At 39.5% G+C, this 19237-nt stretch overlaps 1 protein-coding gene across 5 annotated transcripts in view; it reads right to left on the reverse strand.

Moving 5' to 3' along the window:
* The window catches only part of Dmd (dystrophin), a 2373110-nt gene that overhangs the window by 139975 nt on the left and 2213898 nt on the right, over positions 1-19237 (reverse strand). For 3 of the 5 annotated variants that reach the window (XM_008822735.3, XM_008822734.3, XM_008822731.3), the window contains exon 1: positions 1650-1819. The exons of 1 other annotated variant lie outside the window; for it this stretch is intronic. In XM_008822735.3, the coding sequence (XP_008820957.1) occupies positions 1650-1669 (20 nt within the window). In that variant the 5' untranslated portion in view covers positions 1670-1819. Of the gene's footprint in view, positions 1-1649; positions 1821-19237 lie in introns of those variants that run through there. One more of the 5 variants, XM_008822732.3, reaches the window with a different exon arrangement.

The following is a 19237-nucleotide window of genomic DNA, read 5'->3' on the forward strand; positions in this document are numbered from 1 at the left end:
TATTATATATAAATATTTCCACTATTTCCCAGTGATAAAACTAATCACTATGCATTGATATAAAAAGGGTTGCGATTTGCAGAGGATTAAGGTTTGGCTTCATATATAATCTGAAGCCCATTGATACACACACAAATGATTTCCCTTTAATCTAGGGATCAGACTCTTTCTAGAGGAACCTTGGCATTTGCATGCTGAATTGTTGAACTTGGCTTGTGTTGCTGGAATACTGGCAGGGTGGGGATGGGAAAATATATTTAAAAGTTTGTGCTGTGGGGAAGGGACTTGGGTGGCTGTGTGTCAATCTAAGCATCAGAAATCTCTTTGGCTCAACTCAGGGCAAACAGGATTGCTTTGGTGGCTGCCCCAGCTGTTCCTGGTCCTCTCAGCTCTATTTGGTTTTCAAGGTTTACCTCCCCCACCCACTCTCACCTTTGGCCAAGGCAATTTCACTTCAGGGTCCTGTCCAATTCAAGATCAAACAATGACGAGGGAAACCAATTCCACGGTAATCAAGGGTCAGAGACCTTTCATATACCCGTGTTGTTTCATTTGCACCTCTTGCTTCTTTAAGAGCAAGTGTCTCCAGGCCAGGTTTGGAACAAGGAAATTTTTTTTTAAATCTAGGCAAAGGGGTGGAGGGGGGAGATGACAAGAAGATGACATAAATAAGATGCACAGAGACCAAGAAGCGCGGATTGGGGAGGAAGAACGTAGATTTTACTTAAAGGCTTTGGTTTGCCACTTAAACCAAAGGATGGGGTTTTTTGCCTGGTGTTAAAGCATTTTATAATTAATACTATGCCTCCCTCAGGCAACTAAACCCCTTCAATTTAAGCTTCGAACTTAACTTCACATTTAACAGAGATAAGCAGTGTCTTGCCCTTTTCATTGCTGTGATCAGATTAGAATGACAAACTTTGCTTAAAGAAGAGTACAGACACCTGGAGAAGCCTAAGAGGGCACCCAGAAATCATTTCACACTGAACCTTTGAGGGCCAAAAGAAGCCCAAACAAACAAACAAACAAACAAAAAAATCAGTACAAAAACCCAAACCCTCGAGCCTCTCTTTCTCAGTCAAATCCTTGACTTTCTAGGTTTTTCTTCTTCTTCTTCTTCTTCTTTCCTTATTTACTCCGAGTCCTGAAGCATGGAATAAGCACAAGAGAAAACACAGCGAGGGAAATGTCAGTTGGAATCCTCGGAAGAAATCAGGCAGAAAGTTGACCTTTTGGCACTTGGCAGTGCAATGCAAGGTAGAACCGCGTGTGCCCCTTCCTCCTGCCGGGTCCGGCGACGATTTCGGGAACAGCCCATCTGGCTCACGTCCACACCGGCAGCCCCGGAAAGGAGCAAAAAGCTGCCCTGGCCCTAGCCCCGCCGGAGGAACGGGCTGCCCCTCTCTGAGAAGAGCTAGAAATCAGCTTTGGCTCTGCCAGGCTGTCCCAGGCGCTGAGACTAAGCTGGCCGGGGTGAAAGCCCGGGGGGCGCACCTGCAGCTTGCACTGCCCGGACCACCGGAGAGCTGCCCCGACGCCGGGCTCCAGCCGCCGCCGCGGGTCCAAGTTTTGCCTTCTCCGGTTCCTGCCGGTGCCACAAGTGTAGGAATTGTGGAGATCGGAGGGGGTAGGGGCCGCGATCCACTTACCCTTTGAGCTGTTCCCTCATGGCTGCAAGGGCTCCGCGGGAGGTCGGGGGCGAGTGCTAGCACAGAGGAGTGAGCTTGCTGGAGCCGCGGGGCTACCCGAAAGTCGAGCGCCGCCGCCCAGGCTCGCAGCGGAAAGCACTGCGGAGGAGCCAGCGCTCGCAGGCGGGCGGGCGGGCGGGCCGGCCGGCGGGGAGGGGGCGCTGCGGGCAGACGGGGCGGGGCCAGGCAGGGCTCCGCCCCCACCTAGGGATCTGAGAACCTGGACTCGGAGACCCTGCGGTGAGGGCTTTCAAACCAGAAAAGAAAGAAGGAAAAAAGACAGAAAGACCGACGTGTTGGAGGGGTTGAAGGCAGACCCAGGAACCTGGAAGCCACACACCGTCTTCTTAGCACCCACTTAAAATCCCTCTGGCAAGACTACTTGTTGCCTAAATAAATGACCTAGGTGCAAATGAGCTCATTGCTGATAATTAGTGTGTGGGCTTGGAATTTTCTTTTTATAAAATGAAAGAAAAAACTAACCACATGCTAAGGTCTCCACTTACCCTCCCCTTCCTCCTCAACTGACTATCAAAGGGCTGGGGGCAGTAACTTGAAATTCAAGTTAAACTCATCCTGGGTTTAACTGGATTCTTAAGCATTTATATTTGTGATATAGCAGTGATTCTCAAAATGTAGTCCCGAGATTAACAGTCCCACCGTTACCAGGGAACATCTTAGAAATGAAAATCCCCCTGGGCCCCAGCCCAGATCTGTTAAATCAGACACTCTGAGAACACCAAAGTTTGAGAGGCACTCTGAAAACATGATAGCACTACCCATGGCACCGCACGGTTTAGTAACGAAGTATTCTTTTAGGAAAATCTCAAAGGATTTCTTTTCCAGTACAGCAGTGGATTAGAAAAGTTACCTGGGCCTGGATGGTACGGGGTAACTTTAGTTCAAGCTTGAAAATAGTCCCCAAAGAAGGAAAGCCTTCATTAGCACAAGAGTCTTCCACAATCTCCACCTCATATCTTAGACTCCAAGAAGCACCCTGTTGGTGCTGGCATTGTCCTGTTTGTTCTGGGTATTCTTTTTGTCTTCTTTCAACCCTTTGCTTTTCATTCTTCTGGTTGATTTATCCACTTCAGTCTAGAATTTCAATGTATTCCACCCTCCCCCCCCTTCCATTTTAAATATCCTGCTTTTTTTCTCTCAACTATTTTGACTGAGATTGTTAGAGCTGAAAGACCTGGAGCCATCAATGTCCTTTACCCTATGTTACAGCACAGCAAAGAGGCAAAAATAGAAAACAAAAGTAAAAATGGGATGCTGCGTTTCTTCATCACTGTTGACAAACCAGGCAACGATGTAAATGTTATCACTAAAGATACGTGCCTGAAGGTACATTGACTCTTACTATTTGAAAGCCAGTATGTCACTCGTGGCATTTCCTCTCAGACTCAGTCTGCTTAGTGCTGTCATTTAGTAACTTTGAGCTGAAGAGGCAGCTGCTATAACGGTCTGAGGGGGGCACACTAGGATTTGTTTTGGCTGAGATTGTCCCTTGGTCTAAAAGTAGATTCCGAGTCTGCTCCTGCCTTTCTCTGGAGTGGAGGGATTAGTGGCCTTTGATGAGAAAGTGTGGCCTTTGCTGTAAAGCAGTGAGAGTAATCTCTTTGTCAGTGCTAGATATCACTTAAATATTGCTTACTTTAAGGAGAAGATACCAGCCTCACAGCGTGCACACTTGTAAATATTAGAAATCAATCAACTAAAGATTTGCAACACTGGCATGGTGAGGCTTGCTGTTTTCTATCTGCTTTGTTTTCTGTCAGTTGCTTGATGGCTTTACATGTGTAAGTGAACTGCTCAGGATTCAGGAGTTCTGTTGTTTCTCTAAAATATAAATGCAAAAGTCTATTTTCTCAGTGTCCAATTAGAGAACAACTAAGAATGATTTGTCAGAGGGAAAAAAGAACGAAAAATAAGAAATCACTATTCAGATTTTTAAAAAATTGACAGATGGCAATCCTCAAAAATACAGCATTAAGTTCTTTTTTAGACTCGAGTTATAGGCACTTGAAGACTTGTTCCCAAATCTTGATGTCACTTTGGAAAATAAATACTTAAAGTATTATTAAAGAATGGCATGGGCCTCGCACTGCTTTGTTGTCAATTTCAACCAGAATATGAGGTTTTTCTTATTAAGGAAAGTTAAGAAAATGATAGGATTGATGTATCTTCATTTCATGTGTAAATTATGTAGTAATACCATATATATTGCTTATTTATAGTAGCTGGATTATATTATTTGTAATTTTTGGTGGTACTTGGAATTGAACCTATGGTAGCTATGTTGCCAGCTTCCCTTATTGTCACCATTATTATTATTATTGTGATTGATGTTATTGCTGTTGTTTTAATGTGAACCACAGACCAGAGAGAACCCAAAGTTCTGCCATAAAAGAAAATTAAGCTGACATCCTCAGTGCAGAACCTTTCATGAGATCCTTGCCCTAGCATCACAATTCTTACATGGTAGTGCAAGGATGGGAATCAGAGAACCTGACTCTAAGGTTCATGTTCATAGTGACTCTGCTGCATCACTGCCCACACGGTTAACCTCTCTTACCATGAGAAATGTCTGTTTTCTTTAGTGTGTCTAAAGCAAGCAATCTCATCGATGGCAATAAAAATGAAACAGGACAGGATGAAGTCAAAGGTGATTCAATAAATTTTCCTATAGCTTAAGCTTCAAATTTTAAATTGCTCAAATTTTGTAGGCACTTCAAGAAACTAGAGCGTCTTTGACCTAAGAGACCAGGCTGGACATTCCCCCATTTTCCTCTCCATTGCTGCTCAGCTCTGTGCCCCTAGGAGACTAGACCTATGTGGAATCAGGCTCTCTTGCCCTTTGATTTCCTTTCACTTTAACCAATGGGAGGCCATGATGCAAGACCTACAGAAGAAGAGAGGAAAGTAATAGCTGGGTATTTTTTCCTCAGGCTCCCTCCTGCTGGCTGCTGGCCTGGTGGTGGCTAAGTTCTTTGACCTGTAGCCACAGTTCTTATTGGGCAATCCTGTCCTACAGTCCCAGTACTCTGCAGGTGCCCCAAGCCATTTCTTTACTTTGTGCACTTGCACAAGTGTTTATCGTTCTTCGTTTTGCTCTTACTTTGCCCAAACCTTTCAAATAGCTTTTTCATTATACTCTCTTCAAGTACCCCTCTTTAATGTACCACATTCTGCCTTGAATGTTGACCAAACAGACCCATCCAGCCAAAGCTACCCTCTAGTAGATGTTGAGCGGGGACACCTGATAGATGATAAACTGAGCTTTACACCTTGCAGTGAAAAGCAGGCTAAATGCAGTCATTGGACAAATATATACAAAAGGTTCTTATTAGACCCAAAAGAACATGTGGCCTATTGGGGTAAAGCCAAATTAAAATCAAAATGATGATAATAGTAAGTGTGAAGGCAAACAATCCTATTCTTTCCAAGACTATGGTAGTCTAGTTGGCCTTCAGGAAGGAATGTTAAAATAAGGGTTAGAGAAGAAGGGAAAGTAAGAAAGATCTAGTGTGAAAATTCAGTGTTTGACCTACCCTGAAAAGTATGGGGGGAATTTTTTTTTAAAAAAAGAAGGAATGTAGGCACATGTGTGGTTCTATCAGTTTAGAAAATGACTAGAGTAACAGTTTAAGGCCTAGATCAGAAGACAGCTGGAGCTATACTACCAGGTATGAGGTGACTGCAGTATGAGGAGGATCTGAACTTCGGCACTGGGAGAATGGATAAGAAACGATAAAGTGGAAATTGCACAGATGGAGAAATGGAGAAGGAAGGCATAAGAAGGCAGTCCTAAAGCTTAGCTACCCACCAGAATCACATGAAGGATGTGAAACTATCCCAATACTCCATGCTTTCAACACTCTGACCTTCTGATTTAATTGATCTTAGGCATTTCAAAGTTGTCTAGGAGATTATAACATGCAGTCGAGGACCAAGCCACTGTCCCTTGGTGTCTCCCAAAACTGAATGAGTACCATTCACCAAGCTAGAAATGTCAGGACAGGATGGAAGAGGGTAAGAGGAGGGATGATGAGTTGAGTCTTCACCATGATGACATAAATATGGTAGTATGGCATGAAATGAGAAGAGATCTAGGAAGCAGTTGGTCTTTGCAATGTGGAAGACAGAGAGAAAATATCTGGACTAGAGGTATAGATTGGAAATGGAAGTGTTGTAGGGGTGCTGGGTTATCTGGTAGATGGTATAAAGGGCCACGTGCAAAAGTCAGGTTGCTCTAAATTCCTACAAGCACATCTTTTTTGTTTGTTTGTTTTTTGCCTTCTAGGCTACTTGTGGTTTTCAACGTTAATCCAATATTAGCAGGGTAAAAATGTTGATCAGAATAAGAAAATAAAATGAAAAGGAATGGATTTACTGGACATGTGCCAGGGGATGGTCCTAAGGGACATCACCATTCTCTGGGGTTCAGTTTCCCTCTAGCTCCAAGAGTCTCATTGTGAATTGGTCTCTGTGCCTTAGGCAATGAATGCTAAGAATAACCCGCACCACTTAAAAAAAAAAAAAAAAAAACCTTTGAGGGATTGTAGTGGTTAAGAGCACTGGCTGCTCTTGCAGAGGACCCTGGTTCGGTTCCCAGCACCTATATGGCAGTACACAACCCTCCATAACTCCAATTCCAGTGGATCCAATGCCCTCTTCTGGTCTCTGGGCACTGCATCCACATGGTGCAATGCATACAGGCAGGCAAAACATTCCTACACATAGAATAAAACAAATAAATCTCTTTTAAAAATCCATTCAGTGTATAGGTATTACTTCAGGTAAGCAATGCATATTTTATAGTAAATCAACACTTGGATATCCAGTAAACATAAGATCTCCATTTTTCTTTGCATAATGTAAGTTCGTAGCCATGAACAGTGATTCAGACTTCTAACAAATGCTTACAACAATGGCCAGTCTTTACCACTTAGGGTGAATGTGATGGCATGCTACTTAAAATATGTATGGTAATGCCCCTGGATCAAACTGAAACCCACATTCTCTAGATATAATATGAACTCCAGCCAGTTCACCAGCAACCGAAGAGGCCTCTGCATTCAGACACAGAGCACTTCACACCCACACAAAAGCTTTTTTTTCCAGGCCCTTCCTCTACAGGGAGTCAGGATAAGCCAAAATGAGGAAAGTTCTCTGAAAGAGCTGCCATCTACACCAGAGATTTCACCAGACAGCTTCCAAATAAAGTCGAACTCTCCTTCAATCTCATGCAGTTTTCATTTAATACGATTTCTCAAAGCTTCACAGAGCCACCTATATCAAGCTGAACATCTAAAAAGATGTGAAGTTTAGCATCTTCACTAAAATAAAGCCACACTTCATTAACCTCAGAGGCCGGTAGTTGCTTAGTGGGAAAGAATTCAGCAGGCCTATTAGCCTGCCAGCTATGGCACTATCAGGCTTCTGTGAACTACAGCACCTCCTGCTAAAAATGGAGATTTGTTTAAGGTGGTTCAAGTATATTTGATCCAACATTCCTGGTCCACCTTAACAGCTCAAAGCCGTAACTATTTGTCTGCCTTTCCCAAAACTATTGTGCCAAATAACAGAAATTTCAAAACTAGGCAGAAATTTTGACACTCTGTATAATCTCTCTTCCTCTTCATCTACAAATAAGGCTTTGTATTCGATTAGACGCACAGCAGGTGAAAACCGCAATTAGTGAATTCATTCTGGGGCCTCTCTACCTTCCTCCCACACATCACCACACTTTAGAAAAAATAGGGGAAGTCATAGTCTTTTTCTCAGATTGCAAATTAACCCTTTGATCTAACCAACGAAGAAAGAATTTTCATTGGAAATGGGAAGAGGATGATTTTATTTCCCTTTCTTGGTTTCACAATGGGGATTACAGAATTCTGTTCTATCAGACTTTATTGGTTTCTCCAACCCTCCAAAAACTCTCAAATTTTTCTGATTAATCCAGAAATTACAGAGTTTCTTTTTCTTGCTAACTGAAAATTCACAGTGCCAATAGTATCTAAAGAAAGATTAATGGACACTCTGGTACAAGAGAGAATTACTTTTCGGTTACATCTTCTTTTGGTGTATTTGAGATGAAAAATATTAAATTTTAGTATAAACAGTACGCTTTGGCCTTAGGAAGTACACACAGTCTATACTTCATGCTTTGTAAATATTTATTTGTCAAAGGAAATTCATCGCTGGAGCAAGGGGGAGAGGTTTAGTTTGAACATTCAAAAAACTGAGGCAGCTTTAATTTTTAGAGTGATTTACTTACACTTTGTCAATCGCTTCTCTGAAAATACTTCACAGGCCAGTTTTATTTATGAGTAGATGATTAAAAAATAGCAGCTTTGTCTTTTTTAATTGTTTTAGTCCTGTCACTTTCTTGAAACAAGTCGCAAGACTTATTATTCACAAGAAAATACTGAACATACATCAAATAGTAGTGCAGCTTTTAGAAGTAGTCACCTGTTACTGTCAGTGTTTCATTTCACTCTGAGTCTTCTTAATTAAAATGCAAAGTTCTACATACGTGCCATCCTAAATTACCCTTTTCTGAAATACTCGAATTTCATAAAAAATGTTAAATGACAATCTAAGCATTATTAATACTTAGGACTTGGTTCTTGAGATTGAGTAAACTAAACAAAGGAATTGCTAGTCAATTAAGTGAACAAGGAAGTCATCCAAAATTGAAGCAGATAAGGAAAATGTAGCATTCAAATGTTACTGATGAAGACATAAGGTTTTTTTTCTTTTGAGATGAATATCCACAAGAATCATATTCTATCCAAAGCAGCTTTTTTAATTGTCAGCAAGGGAAGCTGCATTGGAAAGCATAGGCATGCATTAATGTGAAGGTCAGAGTCCAGGCCAGTTGGATGCCTTAGAGGCTAGCCACTTTACACTTTACAGGTAAGTAACTTAACTTCTTAGGGTCTTTTGCTGACTCCTCTGTAAAAATGTACATGATTCCAAGGGGCTGGAGAGATGGCTCAGTGGTTAAGAACACTGTTCTTGCAGAAGACTTACATGCAGGTATAACACTCATACCCATAAAATAAAAATAATAAACAAAATATTTTTTAAATGTACATGATTCTTAACTGCAGTGGAATTGTGGTCAAAAAGCACACTATGACTTTGAAAGGCCTTTGAAAGCTGGGAACTTCTGTCTTAATGCAAAGCGGTCTGCCACACAGGTTTGACTTCTTACAAGCAAATCTATGCTCAGGGATATTGTTTCAAAAAGAAAACAAGAGGACAAAATAAAAATAAAGACTGCATTATTATTTTAACTATTCATTTTTATCATGGTGGTACAAAGTTTAATGCCAGCACTCAGAAGACAGAGGCAGGTGGATCTCTGTGAGTTTGAGGCCAACCTGGTATACATAGGGAATTCCAGACCAGCCAGAGTTACTTATGTAGTGAGGCACCATCTCAAAAAAACGTTTCATTTTAGATTGTCGTATGAAAAAAATGAAGGGTACAAGTATTTCAGTTCTTCCTCTTCAGCAGTTTACAAAAGGAACCCATCCAGCCGGACATGGTAGCACATGCCTACAATCCCAACACTGGGGAGGCAGAGGCAGGCGGACTTCTGTGAGTTTGAGGCCAGCCTGTCTACATAGGGAGTTCCAGGCCAGTTGGGGCTACAGGCAGACAAAAGGGGAGAGCCCATCTTCCTTGTTTTGGGCTATGTTTTACTTTCTTGTTTGAATATAGGAAAAAGCCAGGTGTGGTTATACAGGTCACTAATCCCAGGTCCACTACAGAGGTTGAGGCCGGATGATTGTAAATTCAAGGCCAGTTTGGACTACACAGCGAGACTGTTTTCTTTTGAGAAGGAAACCAGGAGATTGAGACAGGAGGATCACTGTGAGTTTGAGGACTGCCTGGGCTACGTAGTGAACTCGAGATCACCCTGAAGTACATAATGAGACCTTTTCTGAAAAGATATCCCCCCCAAAAAATGTCAAGCAAGTAAGTAGTTTTTGTAAGATAAATGCATAACCACAGCCTAAGATATGCAGAAGCTTCACAATATTTGCAATTTCACAATTGTTCTTTGGGCCCAATATTAAAATATGAGCTTATTCAGACTTGTTTCTAAAAGGTGTGGCTTTGTTCCTGTTGTCAAATAGCAGAACACTCTAAGTGAGCCAGTGAATGTTGATTTGGAAGGTTAACATTGGGAGAAAAAGAGATCCTTGATGGAAAAGACCCCCGGGTAGCAGGTTTTGACCAGGCTGTGTATGCTAGAAATTCTACATAAAGATACATCAATGAAAGGGGAAATGGAAGGGTTAGCAGTGCACTCAGTTCCAGAGCACTTCCTAGCATGCATGAGGTCCCGTGTCCTCTCCTTAGCATTGAAAACCTGAAGTGTGTGTGTGTGTGTGTGTGTGTGTGTGTTGGCGTCAAGTACTTTCATCTGCTGGGTCACCTTGCCAGCCCAGGGGAAAAAATCAGAAATAAAATATGAACACAACAAACTAATATTTTCTACAATTTCAAAGAAATATTTTAAGTATTTCCCCATAATTAATTTCTCTCTCTCTCTCTCTCTCTCTCTCTCTCTCTCTCTCTCTCGACAAGGTCTTCCTGTAGCCCCAGCTGGCCTGGAATTTACTATGTAGACCAGGCTGGCCTTGAACTTACTGAGATCCACCTGCCTCTACCTCTGGAGTGCTGGGATTAAAGGCGTGCACTACCATGCCCAGCTTTTAATTTCTCTATTAAATATTCTCCCATTTTAATTTGTTTAGTGGCAATCATGATGCATTTTTGAAATACTTGTATATGTGTTTTTCTGATCATTCAAATGCTTCTCATTTTCTTTACAGTTAGTGAAAGCTATAGAGTTCTCAGGTCCTGACATGGGAATGTAGAAAGAATTCTCCACTGCTATCACATTCCTTTACTAAGGGGATCCAACAGAAATAAGACCTTGTCCTTGCAGAATTGGCAATCTTCTTGGGGGAATAGAAACATGCATATGACCAAACACAGTATCAGAGGGATTACAATAATTACAGGAATCAAGAAGGAAACAAAAAGCAAAGTTTAAGGGGAAAGGCTATCAAATTGATCTCCTGGGATTAAGAAATAACTAGGTTAGGGCTGGAAAGATGGCTCAGTGGGTAAAGGCACTTGCCACCAACTCTGATGACTTGAGTTCTCTCCCCAAAACCCATGGTGGAAGGAAAGAGCCAACTCCCAAAAGTTCTACTCTGACTGCAACATGCTGAGAGATATGGTGCACATGTGCCCACATACATGCATGCAATGATAATAAATAAAAGAAAAAGTTTTAAAAAGAACTATCCAGGTTTCATGTGTATTTTCGTTAGTGCATAAAGAGTTAAAAGAAGTACCTTAAGTTCATTCTGTAAGCTAATAACTTACATTAATAATTTGCCAGGCACAGATTTTATGTTAACAGACTGCTGTGATGTGATATTAGTTTATGCTTTTTTAGAAGTTCAAAACATGGAAGATATTAGACTTTATATCTTAGAAGAGCTAACTAGGAGAAAATACTAATAGTATCTATTAGGTTACCAAGTCACTTTGTGTGTGTGTGTATGAGGTGAGGTCTCACTATGTTGCTCAGGCTGGTCTTTATCCCTAGAACTTAAAGAATGTTCCTAAGAGCTGGAATTACTGGTGAATACCACTATACCCAGCTTTAAAATCATATTCTTGAGTTAATATCAATTAACAGGTTAGTGCAAGGATCTAGTTCCTCATGGTTTGACCTAATGATACCCCTCAGAAGATAACTGACAAACAATGGAAGCCTCATCTCGTATGATAGACAGGAAAGAAACTGACACCATCTGTACTTTTAGAGTGTCTTTTTCTTCAAGTAGAATTCAATTTTTGGTGGGAAGAAATACAGATGAAAAAGAGAACAGAGATTAAAATGGGAATGTAAGCACAGGTGATTACTACACAGGTAGGGTTAAGCGAGGATGAAGATCTTGAACTAATGGTGTAGCACTAAGAATTATTGGAAAGGTGTTTTTCAGGACAGGTTATAGGATTAAATAAATGATAATTTTCAACTGAGTGGATGTATGACAGAGCTCGAAGAGCCTAGAATTTTTTTTCTTTTTTTTTTTTTTTTTTTGAGACAGAGTCTTACTCTGTACCCCAGTCTGGCCCAGAACTCACTATATAATCTAGGATGGCCTTGAAATTACAGCAATACTCCCACCTTGGTCTCATAAATTCTAGGATTGTAAGTGCAAATCAGCACACCTGGCTGCACTTAGGATTTTTTGATAAATGGCATCATTAACTATAGATTCTCTCTCTCTCTCTCTCTCTCTCTCTCTCTCTCTCTTTCTCTCTCTCTCTCTCGTGTGCATGCTCGTGTGTGTGTGCATATATATGTGCATATATATTATATATATTATATATTATATATATATTACATATATTATATTGTTCCTTAATGGCTGTAGGGCACTTAATATATGACATTTAAAACTTAGTAGGTATGAATGTGGGAATACAGGTGAAAGGTAGTGTGCATTTTGCATGTGGGAAGTCCTAGGTCTGTTCCCCACATCCATGAAATAACAACAAATAGATAGATAAAATTTTGGTTTAAGGAAATATAAATAGAATAATAATTAATTCTATTTAAGAAAGGAGAAGTTGAAACACAGACACCAAGATAATAAGGCTTGACACAGTTATTAAATTTCACTATGTACACCCATCAAAATAAGAAAGATAAACAATGCAAAGTGGTAGGATGGACACAGAACAACTAGAACTCTCGGGCTTTTGTTGAGGGGAGTGAAATTTACACTGAAAACTAAAATACAGAAAAGCTCAACACATGTACACTCAGTGACCTAGAAATTCTATTGCTTAATATAGTTTCCGCAGGATGTATAAATATATTCACAAAATGATGTATCTTGAATTGTTTGTATCACCACTCAGTATAGAATGTGCCACAATAGGGCATGTACTAGATTAGAGCACATTCGAACAATAGCCTACTTCCAGCAATGAGAATGAACAATCCATGACTTCACAAAACAGTACAGATGAAATTGTTTAAAGAGCCAGACACAAGTGTACATGTTGTGTGATTTCATTTATAAAAGTCGAAAACACCACTGGCCATGGTGTTACACACCTTTAATCCCAGTGCTAGGGAGGCAGAGGTAAGAGGATCTCTATGAGTTCAAGGTCAACTTGGGCTACATTGTGGGTTCCAGGCCAGCTAAGCCCACATAGCGAGACCCTGCCTAAAACAAACCACAAAACCAGACCAGAATAATTCATGGTCTTCAATGTCAACATTGAAGTAATCTTGGACCTTGGGTAATGATTAGGGGCTCAAGGAGACTCTGGTAGCTGGTAATCATCAGTTTCCTAATCTGAATACTGGTTACATGAGTATAACCAGAATTTGAAAACTCATTGAATTTAGTACATGGTTTTTTAAAAGTTTATGTTTTAAATTAGAAAATGAAAATTATATATATATTTATAATTCACAAAATGCTTTAAAATATGTGTGAATTGTAGAATAGCTAACTAGCATAAATAACATTTCATATTATTAACTTATATTATGGTGAGAATAACTTAAAGTCTATTTTTTAGCAAATTTCAGCAAATGTCACTACAGTCACCTTGTTGTACAATAGACCTATGAAACTTCTTTTTTCTAAGTACAGAAATTTTCTGCATTTGATCAACATCATCCTAAAGCTCCCTTTTCTAGACGTCTAATATATTTGAATAAAAGTATTATTTAAAATGAGTGCTTTTCACATTTATTTATGTGTGTGTGTGTGTGTGTGTGTGTGTGTGTGTGTGTGTGGAGGACCCTCAGGAGACAAGTTGCAGGAGTCTCTCCTTCTACCTTTAAGTGGGTTCTAGGGATTGAACTAAGGTCCTGTTAGGCCTGGGGGCAAACACCAAAATGTTTTTAAAATCAGTGTATAACTTGACTATGAGTTTTCTAGATGCCGAAGTAAAAGAAAAATAATAAATGGAAATGTGATCTATTTTATTATTTTGAGAGTTGGTAAGGGGAAAAGACAATAGTTCAAGTGAAGCAAAGCAAACTAAGCGCTAGGTAAGTTAGGTTGAATAAAACTATATCTGAATAACATTTCTGCATGAACATTCAAATGGGAGACACTGCATGATGCAAACTTTTAGCAAAACATGATCCATGGTGGTCTTTACAAGGTCAGGGCACATAAGCTTAGGCTGTGGTGCTAAAGTACATTTAAGTTAAAGCAGTCTTTTGGGGTGGGGGAGGGAAACAATGTAGTCCAACAATACAGCTTTCTGATGGCTCAGTCTAATACAGAAATAAAAATCTGATACAGTGGGATTTTTTTCCCTCTAAAAGTTTTTTTTGAATTATTTATTTTTTATTTTATGTGTAGGAGTGTTTTACCTGCATATGTGTTAGTGCACCTGTGTTGTGCAAACCCTGTGGTGGCCAGAAGAGGAAGTCTGGATCCCCTGGAACTGGAGTTATGGATGGTTGTTAGTCACCATGTGGGTGATGGGAATCAAGCCTGGGTCCTCTGCAAAAGCAGCCAGTGCTCTTGACCACTGAGCCATCTCTCCAGCACCCCCTCCTCCTTTTTCCTTGAAGGTTGAGAAAAGGCTTTAGTTTTATTTTTCCCTACTAAAAGTTCAATTTGGGAAACTCTAAAATCTCCAAATTTAGCATAAGAAAACTGCAGGAAGTTGACATTCAAGCTATATTTGTGAAATTATCAGAAAGGGAACAGAGTTATAAAACAGTTATGATTCATATTCATCAACATAATATAGTAAAATGTATGTGCATGTATGACAGCAATACTATACTGATATACATTAATCTAAATTTTAGTAAGTGGCCAGGTGTTAACCAATTCCAATTTAGAAATTACTAGTGCCAATAATGATAGCTATTTATTGAGTATTAATTAAAGTCAAACAAACCTAAAAGGTTTTTGTATTTGTACATTAGTTTTACAGATGCGAACACTGAACCACCAAGAAATGAAGAAACTTTCTCAAGGACCCATGAATAGCAACTGGCAGAGTTGAACTGTGGAAATAAAGTACTGAGGACTACCCAACTCTTCCCTAACTACTCTCATTCTTCCCTGGTACAAAGTTTTCCAACTGCAGGTCATTAGAGCAGATCATGAAATGTATCTGTAAACATGTGTATGTATGCATGTGCATGTGTTGGCACTAGGATGAAACAGAAAGTACATTTTTTTTTACAGTGGATTGGTCAGAAATGATGAAAACTGCTGAGTCTTCTCCATAAAGAAATAGGTAGTATATATGCCCACCACATAATTCTGTATAATATAATTTCTCTAGACTAGGACTAGGAACTGTTGATGTGACACCCCTGGTTAAAGATGAACCCGTTCCTCGGTTAGGGATGAAGCATTGCAAGGGAAAAGGGGGGGATTAAAATTTCAGGAGGGAAGGTAATTGAGGGAAAGGTTTATCAACTTTGAAATTATACTCACAGATAGAGCTACAGGGAGTGAGAAAGGCTCTAAGTTTCAAAGGTGTCATCTCTGCCAGCTGTTTGTTTGGGGGATGGTTTAAGAATACACTAGGAATCACTTGGCCCTTTTTTCCCTTCCAAATGGCATGGTGATATTGTCACATCGCAGAAGGGAAAAAATTCTGTCAAGGAGAGTAACAAGTAGCTCACACTACACACTGCTGTATGTTCTCTGTCTGAGCAACACACTTCAATACACAAACTAACAAATAATTCTTCTGTTCTCACCCTGAAGGGAGACCCATAATTTGAAACCCTAGCCTGAATGCTTAGGTTCAGGCATTTAAATTGGCAAGTGTGTTTACCTAAAAGAATGATGGAATTTTAGGGCTGGATGATTCTCATTCTATTTTTTTCTTTATTTTTCCCATTCTACATAATTAATACCTACATATACATCCCAAGTGCTTGAGAAATGTGTATGTGTTCATGAAGGCTGCTAATCATTATTTCTTAAAAAAGGAAAAGTTATTCTTATATAATTGTAGGAATATTTTAGATCGTGTATGTCTATAAGGTTATTAAACACACTAAGAATAAAAAATAGTTTTAAGATTAATTTATTTTCAAAAGAGTAAGCAGAAAGTAAGTCACAATATTTCTTGCTTCAGTATTTATTCACACAACCTTCATTAAATTCTCTGTAGTAATAAATGGCTAATTGCTGCATTTTTAATAAGTATTTCTTTTTTTAATTTTATGTATATGCATGTATTGCCTGCATGTAGGTAGGTGCACCCATGTCGTGCAATGCCCAAGGAGGTCAAAAGAAGCTGTTGGATCCCCTGGCACTGGACTTACAGACAGTTGTTAGCTGTCAGCTGGGATTTGAACCCGGGTCTTCTGCAAGAACAACCAGTATTCTTAACTGCTGACCCATCTCTCCAGCCCTGATAAGCATTTCTTATATTTTTAAATCACTGGGTAGACTACAGATTCTGTATTTCTCCCATTGGCTGAGAAGCTACCAACTAATTGTTTAGCTCGATAGTGATTACTTACAAGGTAAGAATCTATATAAATTCAATTTTCTTGGTAACTAAAAAATGCACTATAATTTTTGTCCAATGTCCAATACCTTGTGAGATGTCTACCTAATATCCAACTCTTTCATGTGACTTTATTTTCTTCTCCCAAGAAGTAGAATCTTTTGCCACCGCTTGGATCTATGATGGTCCTATGACATGACTTGTTTTAGCTCAAAGACTAACCACGGCACAAACAGCAACCTGACAAGTCTCCATAGGAAAGACACTGGAGTAGCATGCTGGATTATGAGACATACAGACATAGTTGCATCTATTCATAAGTGAAAACCCGCTGGTCATCAGACATGGGGTTAGACTATGATAGCTCATCCATGAGGCATTGGACCACTAATGTATAAATTAACTCAGCAAGAATATTACAATTGGTCCTGACCACAAAAATGTCCCAGTCTACCTATCAAACAGTGAGGTAAACAAATGGCTACATTTTTATGGGGTCTGCAAACTATGGATCATGGACTAAGTCTATTCTATTGTCAGTTTTTATATAGCCTCCCAGCTAAATAAAGCTTCTTATATTTTTTAAAGCTGTAAAAGGATTTATAAAAATGCAGTGAAGTCCACAAATGGCTCAGAACATCTAAAATATTTACTCTATGAACTTTTTATGAAAAATGTTTTCTCACTCTTGTGTTAGAAATTTTGGGATATTTCATTACACAACAAAAAGTAGCTGATGCATACCTACTTCTAAGAAAGAATGTTAGAAACTGGGAATTTATCGTGGAATTTCATTGAAAGTTGGTCAGTTTATACTTGATATTTACCTTCTAGATAACAATACAAATGAATAGAATTAACAAATTCACACATAAAATTGTTGAATTATTAAAATCTACAATCCAACTGTGGATTATTAAAATTCCAACTAGAGAAGTTAATTTTTTATTATTGAAACTATATATTATGTGAAGTATTTATTATATGAAATAGTTTCTAACATATTCATGAGATGCTCTTTAAAAAAAAATTTGTGCAGGGGGTGGCAGGGGGAGTGTCACAGAGGCCAGAAGATGGTGTCAGATCCCCTGGAGCTGGAGTTAAAGAAGATTGTAAACCACTTAATGGGATGCTGGGAATCAAACTCCTCTGGAAGAGCAGCACATGTTCTTAACTGCTGAGCCATCTCTCCAGTCCTGTGAGAAGTTCTTTTTTTATAGTAAGACTCTAAAAATTAAAAAAGTAAAATAAAAGAAGGTAGAAGAAAAAAGTAAATGATTTTAGCAGCCTTATTAATATTCTTTCCAACCTGAAAAGAGCTCACATGTTCACCAATAGATAACTGTATAAGCAAAATATAGTATATTTATGCAAGTGAAAATACCAGGACATTAAACAAACTTCTAATTCTCAGTCTACTGAGATTCAAAATTGTTATGCTGAGTGTAAGAAACCAGACCAAAAATACTGCATTGGCTCCATTTTTAGAAATTTTTAGAAATTGAAAGCTACTATCAGTGATCAGTGAGCAGAAAGCAGATCAGTGATGACCTCAGGTCAGGGATGAAGAGAAAATAGCTTGCAAAGAAACACAAAGAGGCTTTGGCAGGAGGGGGCAGTAAAAATGAGACTGTCTAGTACTTTCTAGAAATGATTTGATAAGCACACACCTGTCAATAATCTTAGAATTCTACACATTCAAGCAATGCACTTTATTATGTCTAAATTATTCCATAATAAAGTTGATTTTTGAAATTTTTTAAAAACACATTTACTCTAAATGAAATTTATAACATTAAAATGTATACAGTTAGACAGAAAATGAAGTGTAATACACAGAATGTTTATATAAATATAGGACAGATCCAGGTCACGCTGTCAGTTCCCTCCTGAATAATTCAGAAAATATCAAAACACTAGATTCAGAAGTGACCTTAAAGGTTAATGAATTACATCTTCTAAGCTAATATAGACATTGCCTGTAGGGGTGAGACAGTCATTTCAGCCTTGAATATCCACTGTATAAGTAGTTTTCCCTTTTCAAGGCAGTTGATTCTATTTTTCAGAAAGCCAGATTAAGAAACATTTTTTTTTATATTGGGTTAAAATTTACTTTTCAGCCCTTTTTGCTTCCTGGGCTGCACAGCCTCCAGTGTTTGGATTCCAGCACCTTCCTTGGTAAGTCCAACACATGCCCATACTACCTTGATTACGTTTTCACCCTCCCAGCTCCCCCTCTGAGTCTCTCCTCCTATCCTGGGTACAGGCCCATTTCTTGTCTTGGCACCCCAGACACTGAAGCTAACCTCTGGGTCCAGAGCCACCACTGCTTCTTGATCCTTTGCATCCAGACCAAACCAGTTCCTCCCTGCAGCCCCCAGAACACCTCTGGGCCTGGTCCGGCCCACACCTCCCTTTACTTCCCTGGCTGGCACAGCCACCAGCTTCCTGAGACCAGCATCTATCCTGGGCACTTCTCCCAGGCCAGCCCAGCCCCTAAATTCTCGAGGGCAGCATCTTTCCTGGAGGGACCCAGACCTTAGGAGAAAGCCTGAGATCATCTGAGCCCCATCTCACTTGGGCTTCTGTGGGAACTCCTGAAGACAAAAGCAATAAGGCCACTCCAATATAAAATCAAAAGAGAGAGCCTGAAGTCTAGACCAACCAGATTTTCATGTCCAACAAGTAAACCACAAAGGCACATAAAGTTTACAAAAAGAAGCACATCTAAACTCAACAACGGAAGGCTTGAGTCTCACACAAGAATCAGAAACTATGAAGAAAATTCACACGTAAAATTCACAAAGAAAAAATAATAACACGAAAACCCAAAATATATCCACACCAAGTACCAATAGTCCTCTAGAGGAGTACAATGAGAACTCCCTAGAGACAACACAGGACATGGAAGTCAAAAGAACAATTATGAACATGATAAAAGAATTCAGTGAATTTAAAGAACACACAAAAAAAGAAAT

The sequence above is a fragment of the Nannospalax galili genome, unplaced genomic scaffold, assembly GCF_000622305.1.
Source record: "Nannospalax galili isolate Female #2095 unplaced genomic scaffold, S.galili_v1.0 scaffold7, whole genome shotgun sequence".
NCBI classification, from domain to species: domain Eukaryota; kingdom Metazoa; phylum Chordata; class Mammalia; order Rodentia; family Spalacidae; genus Nannospalax; species Nannospalax galili.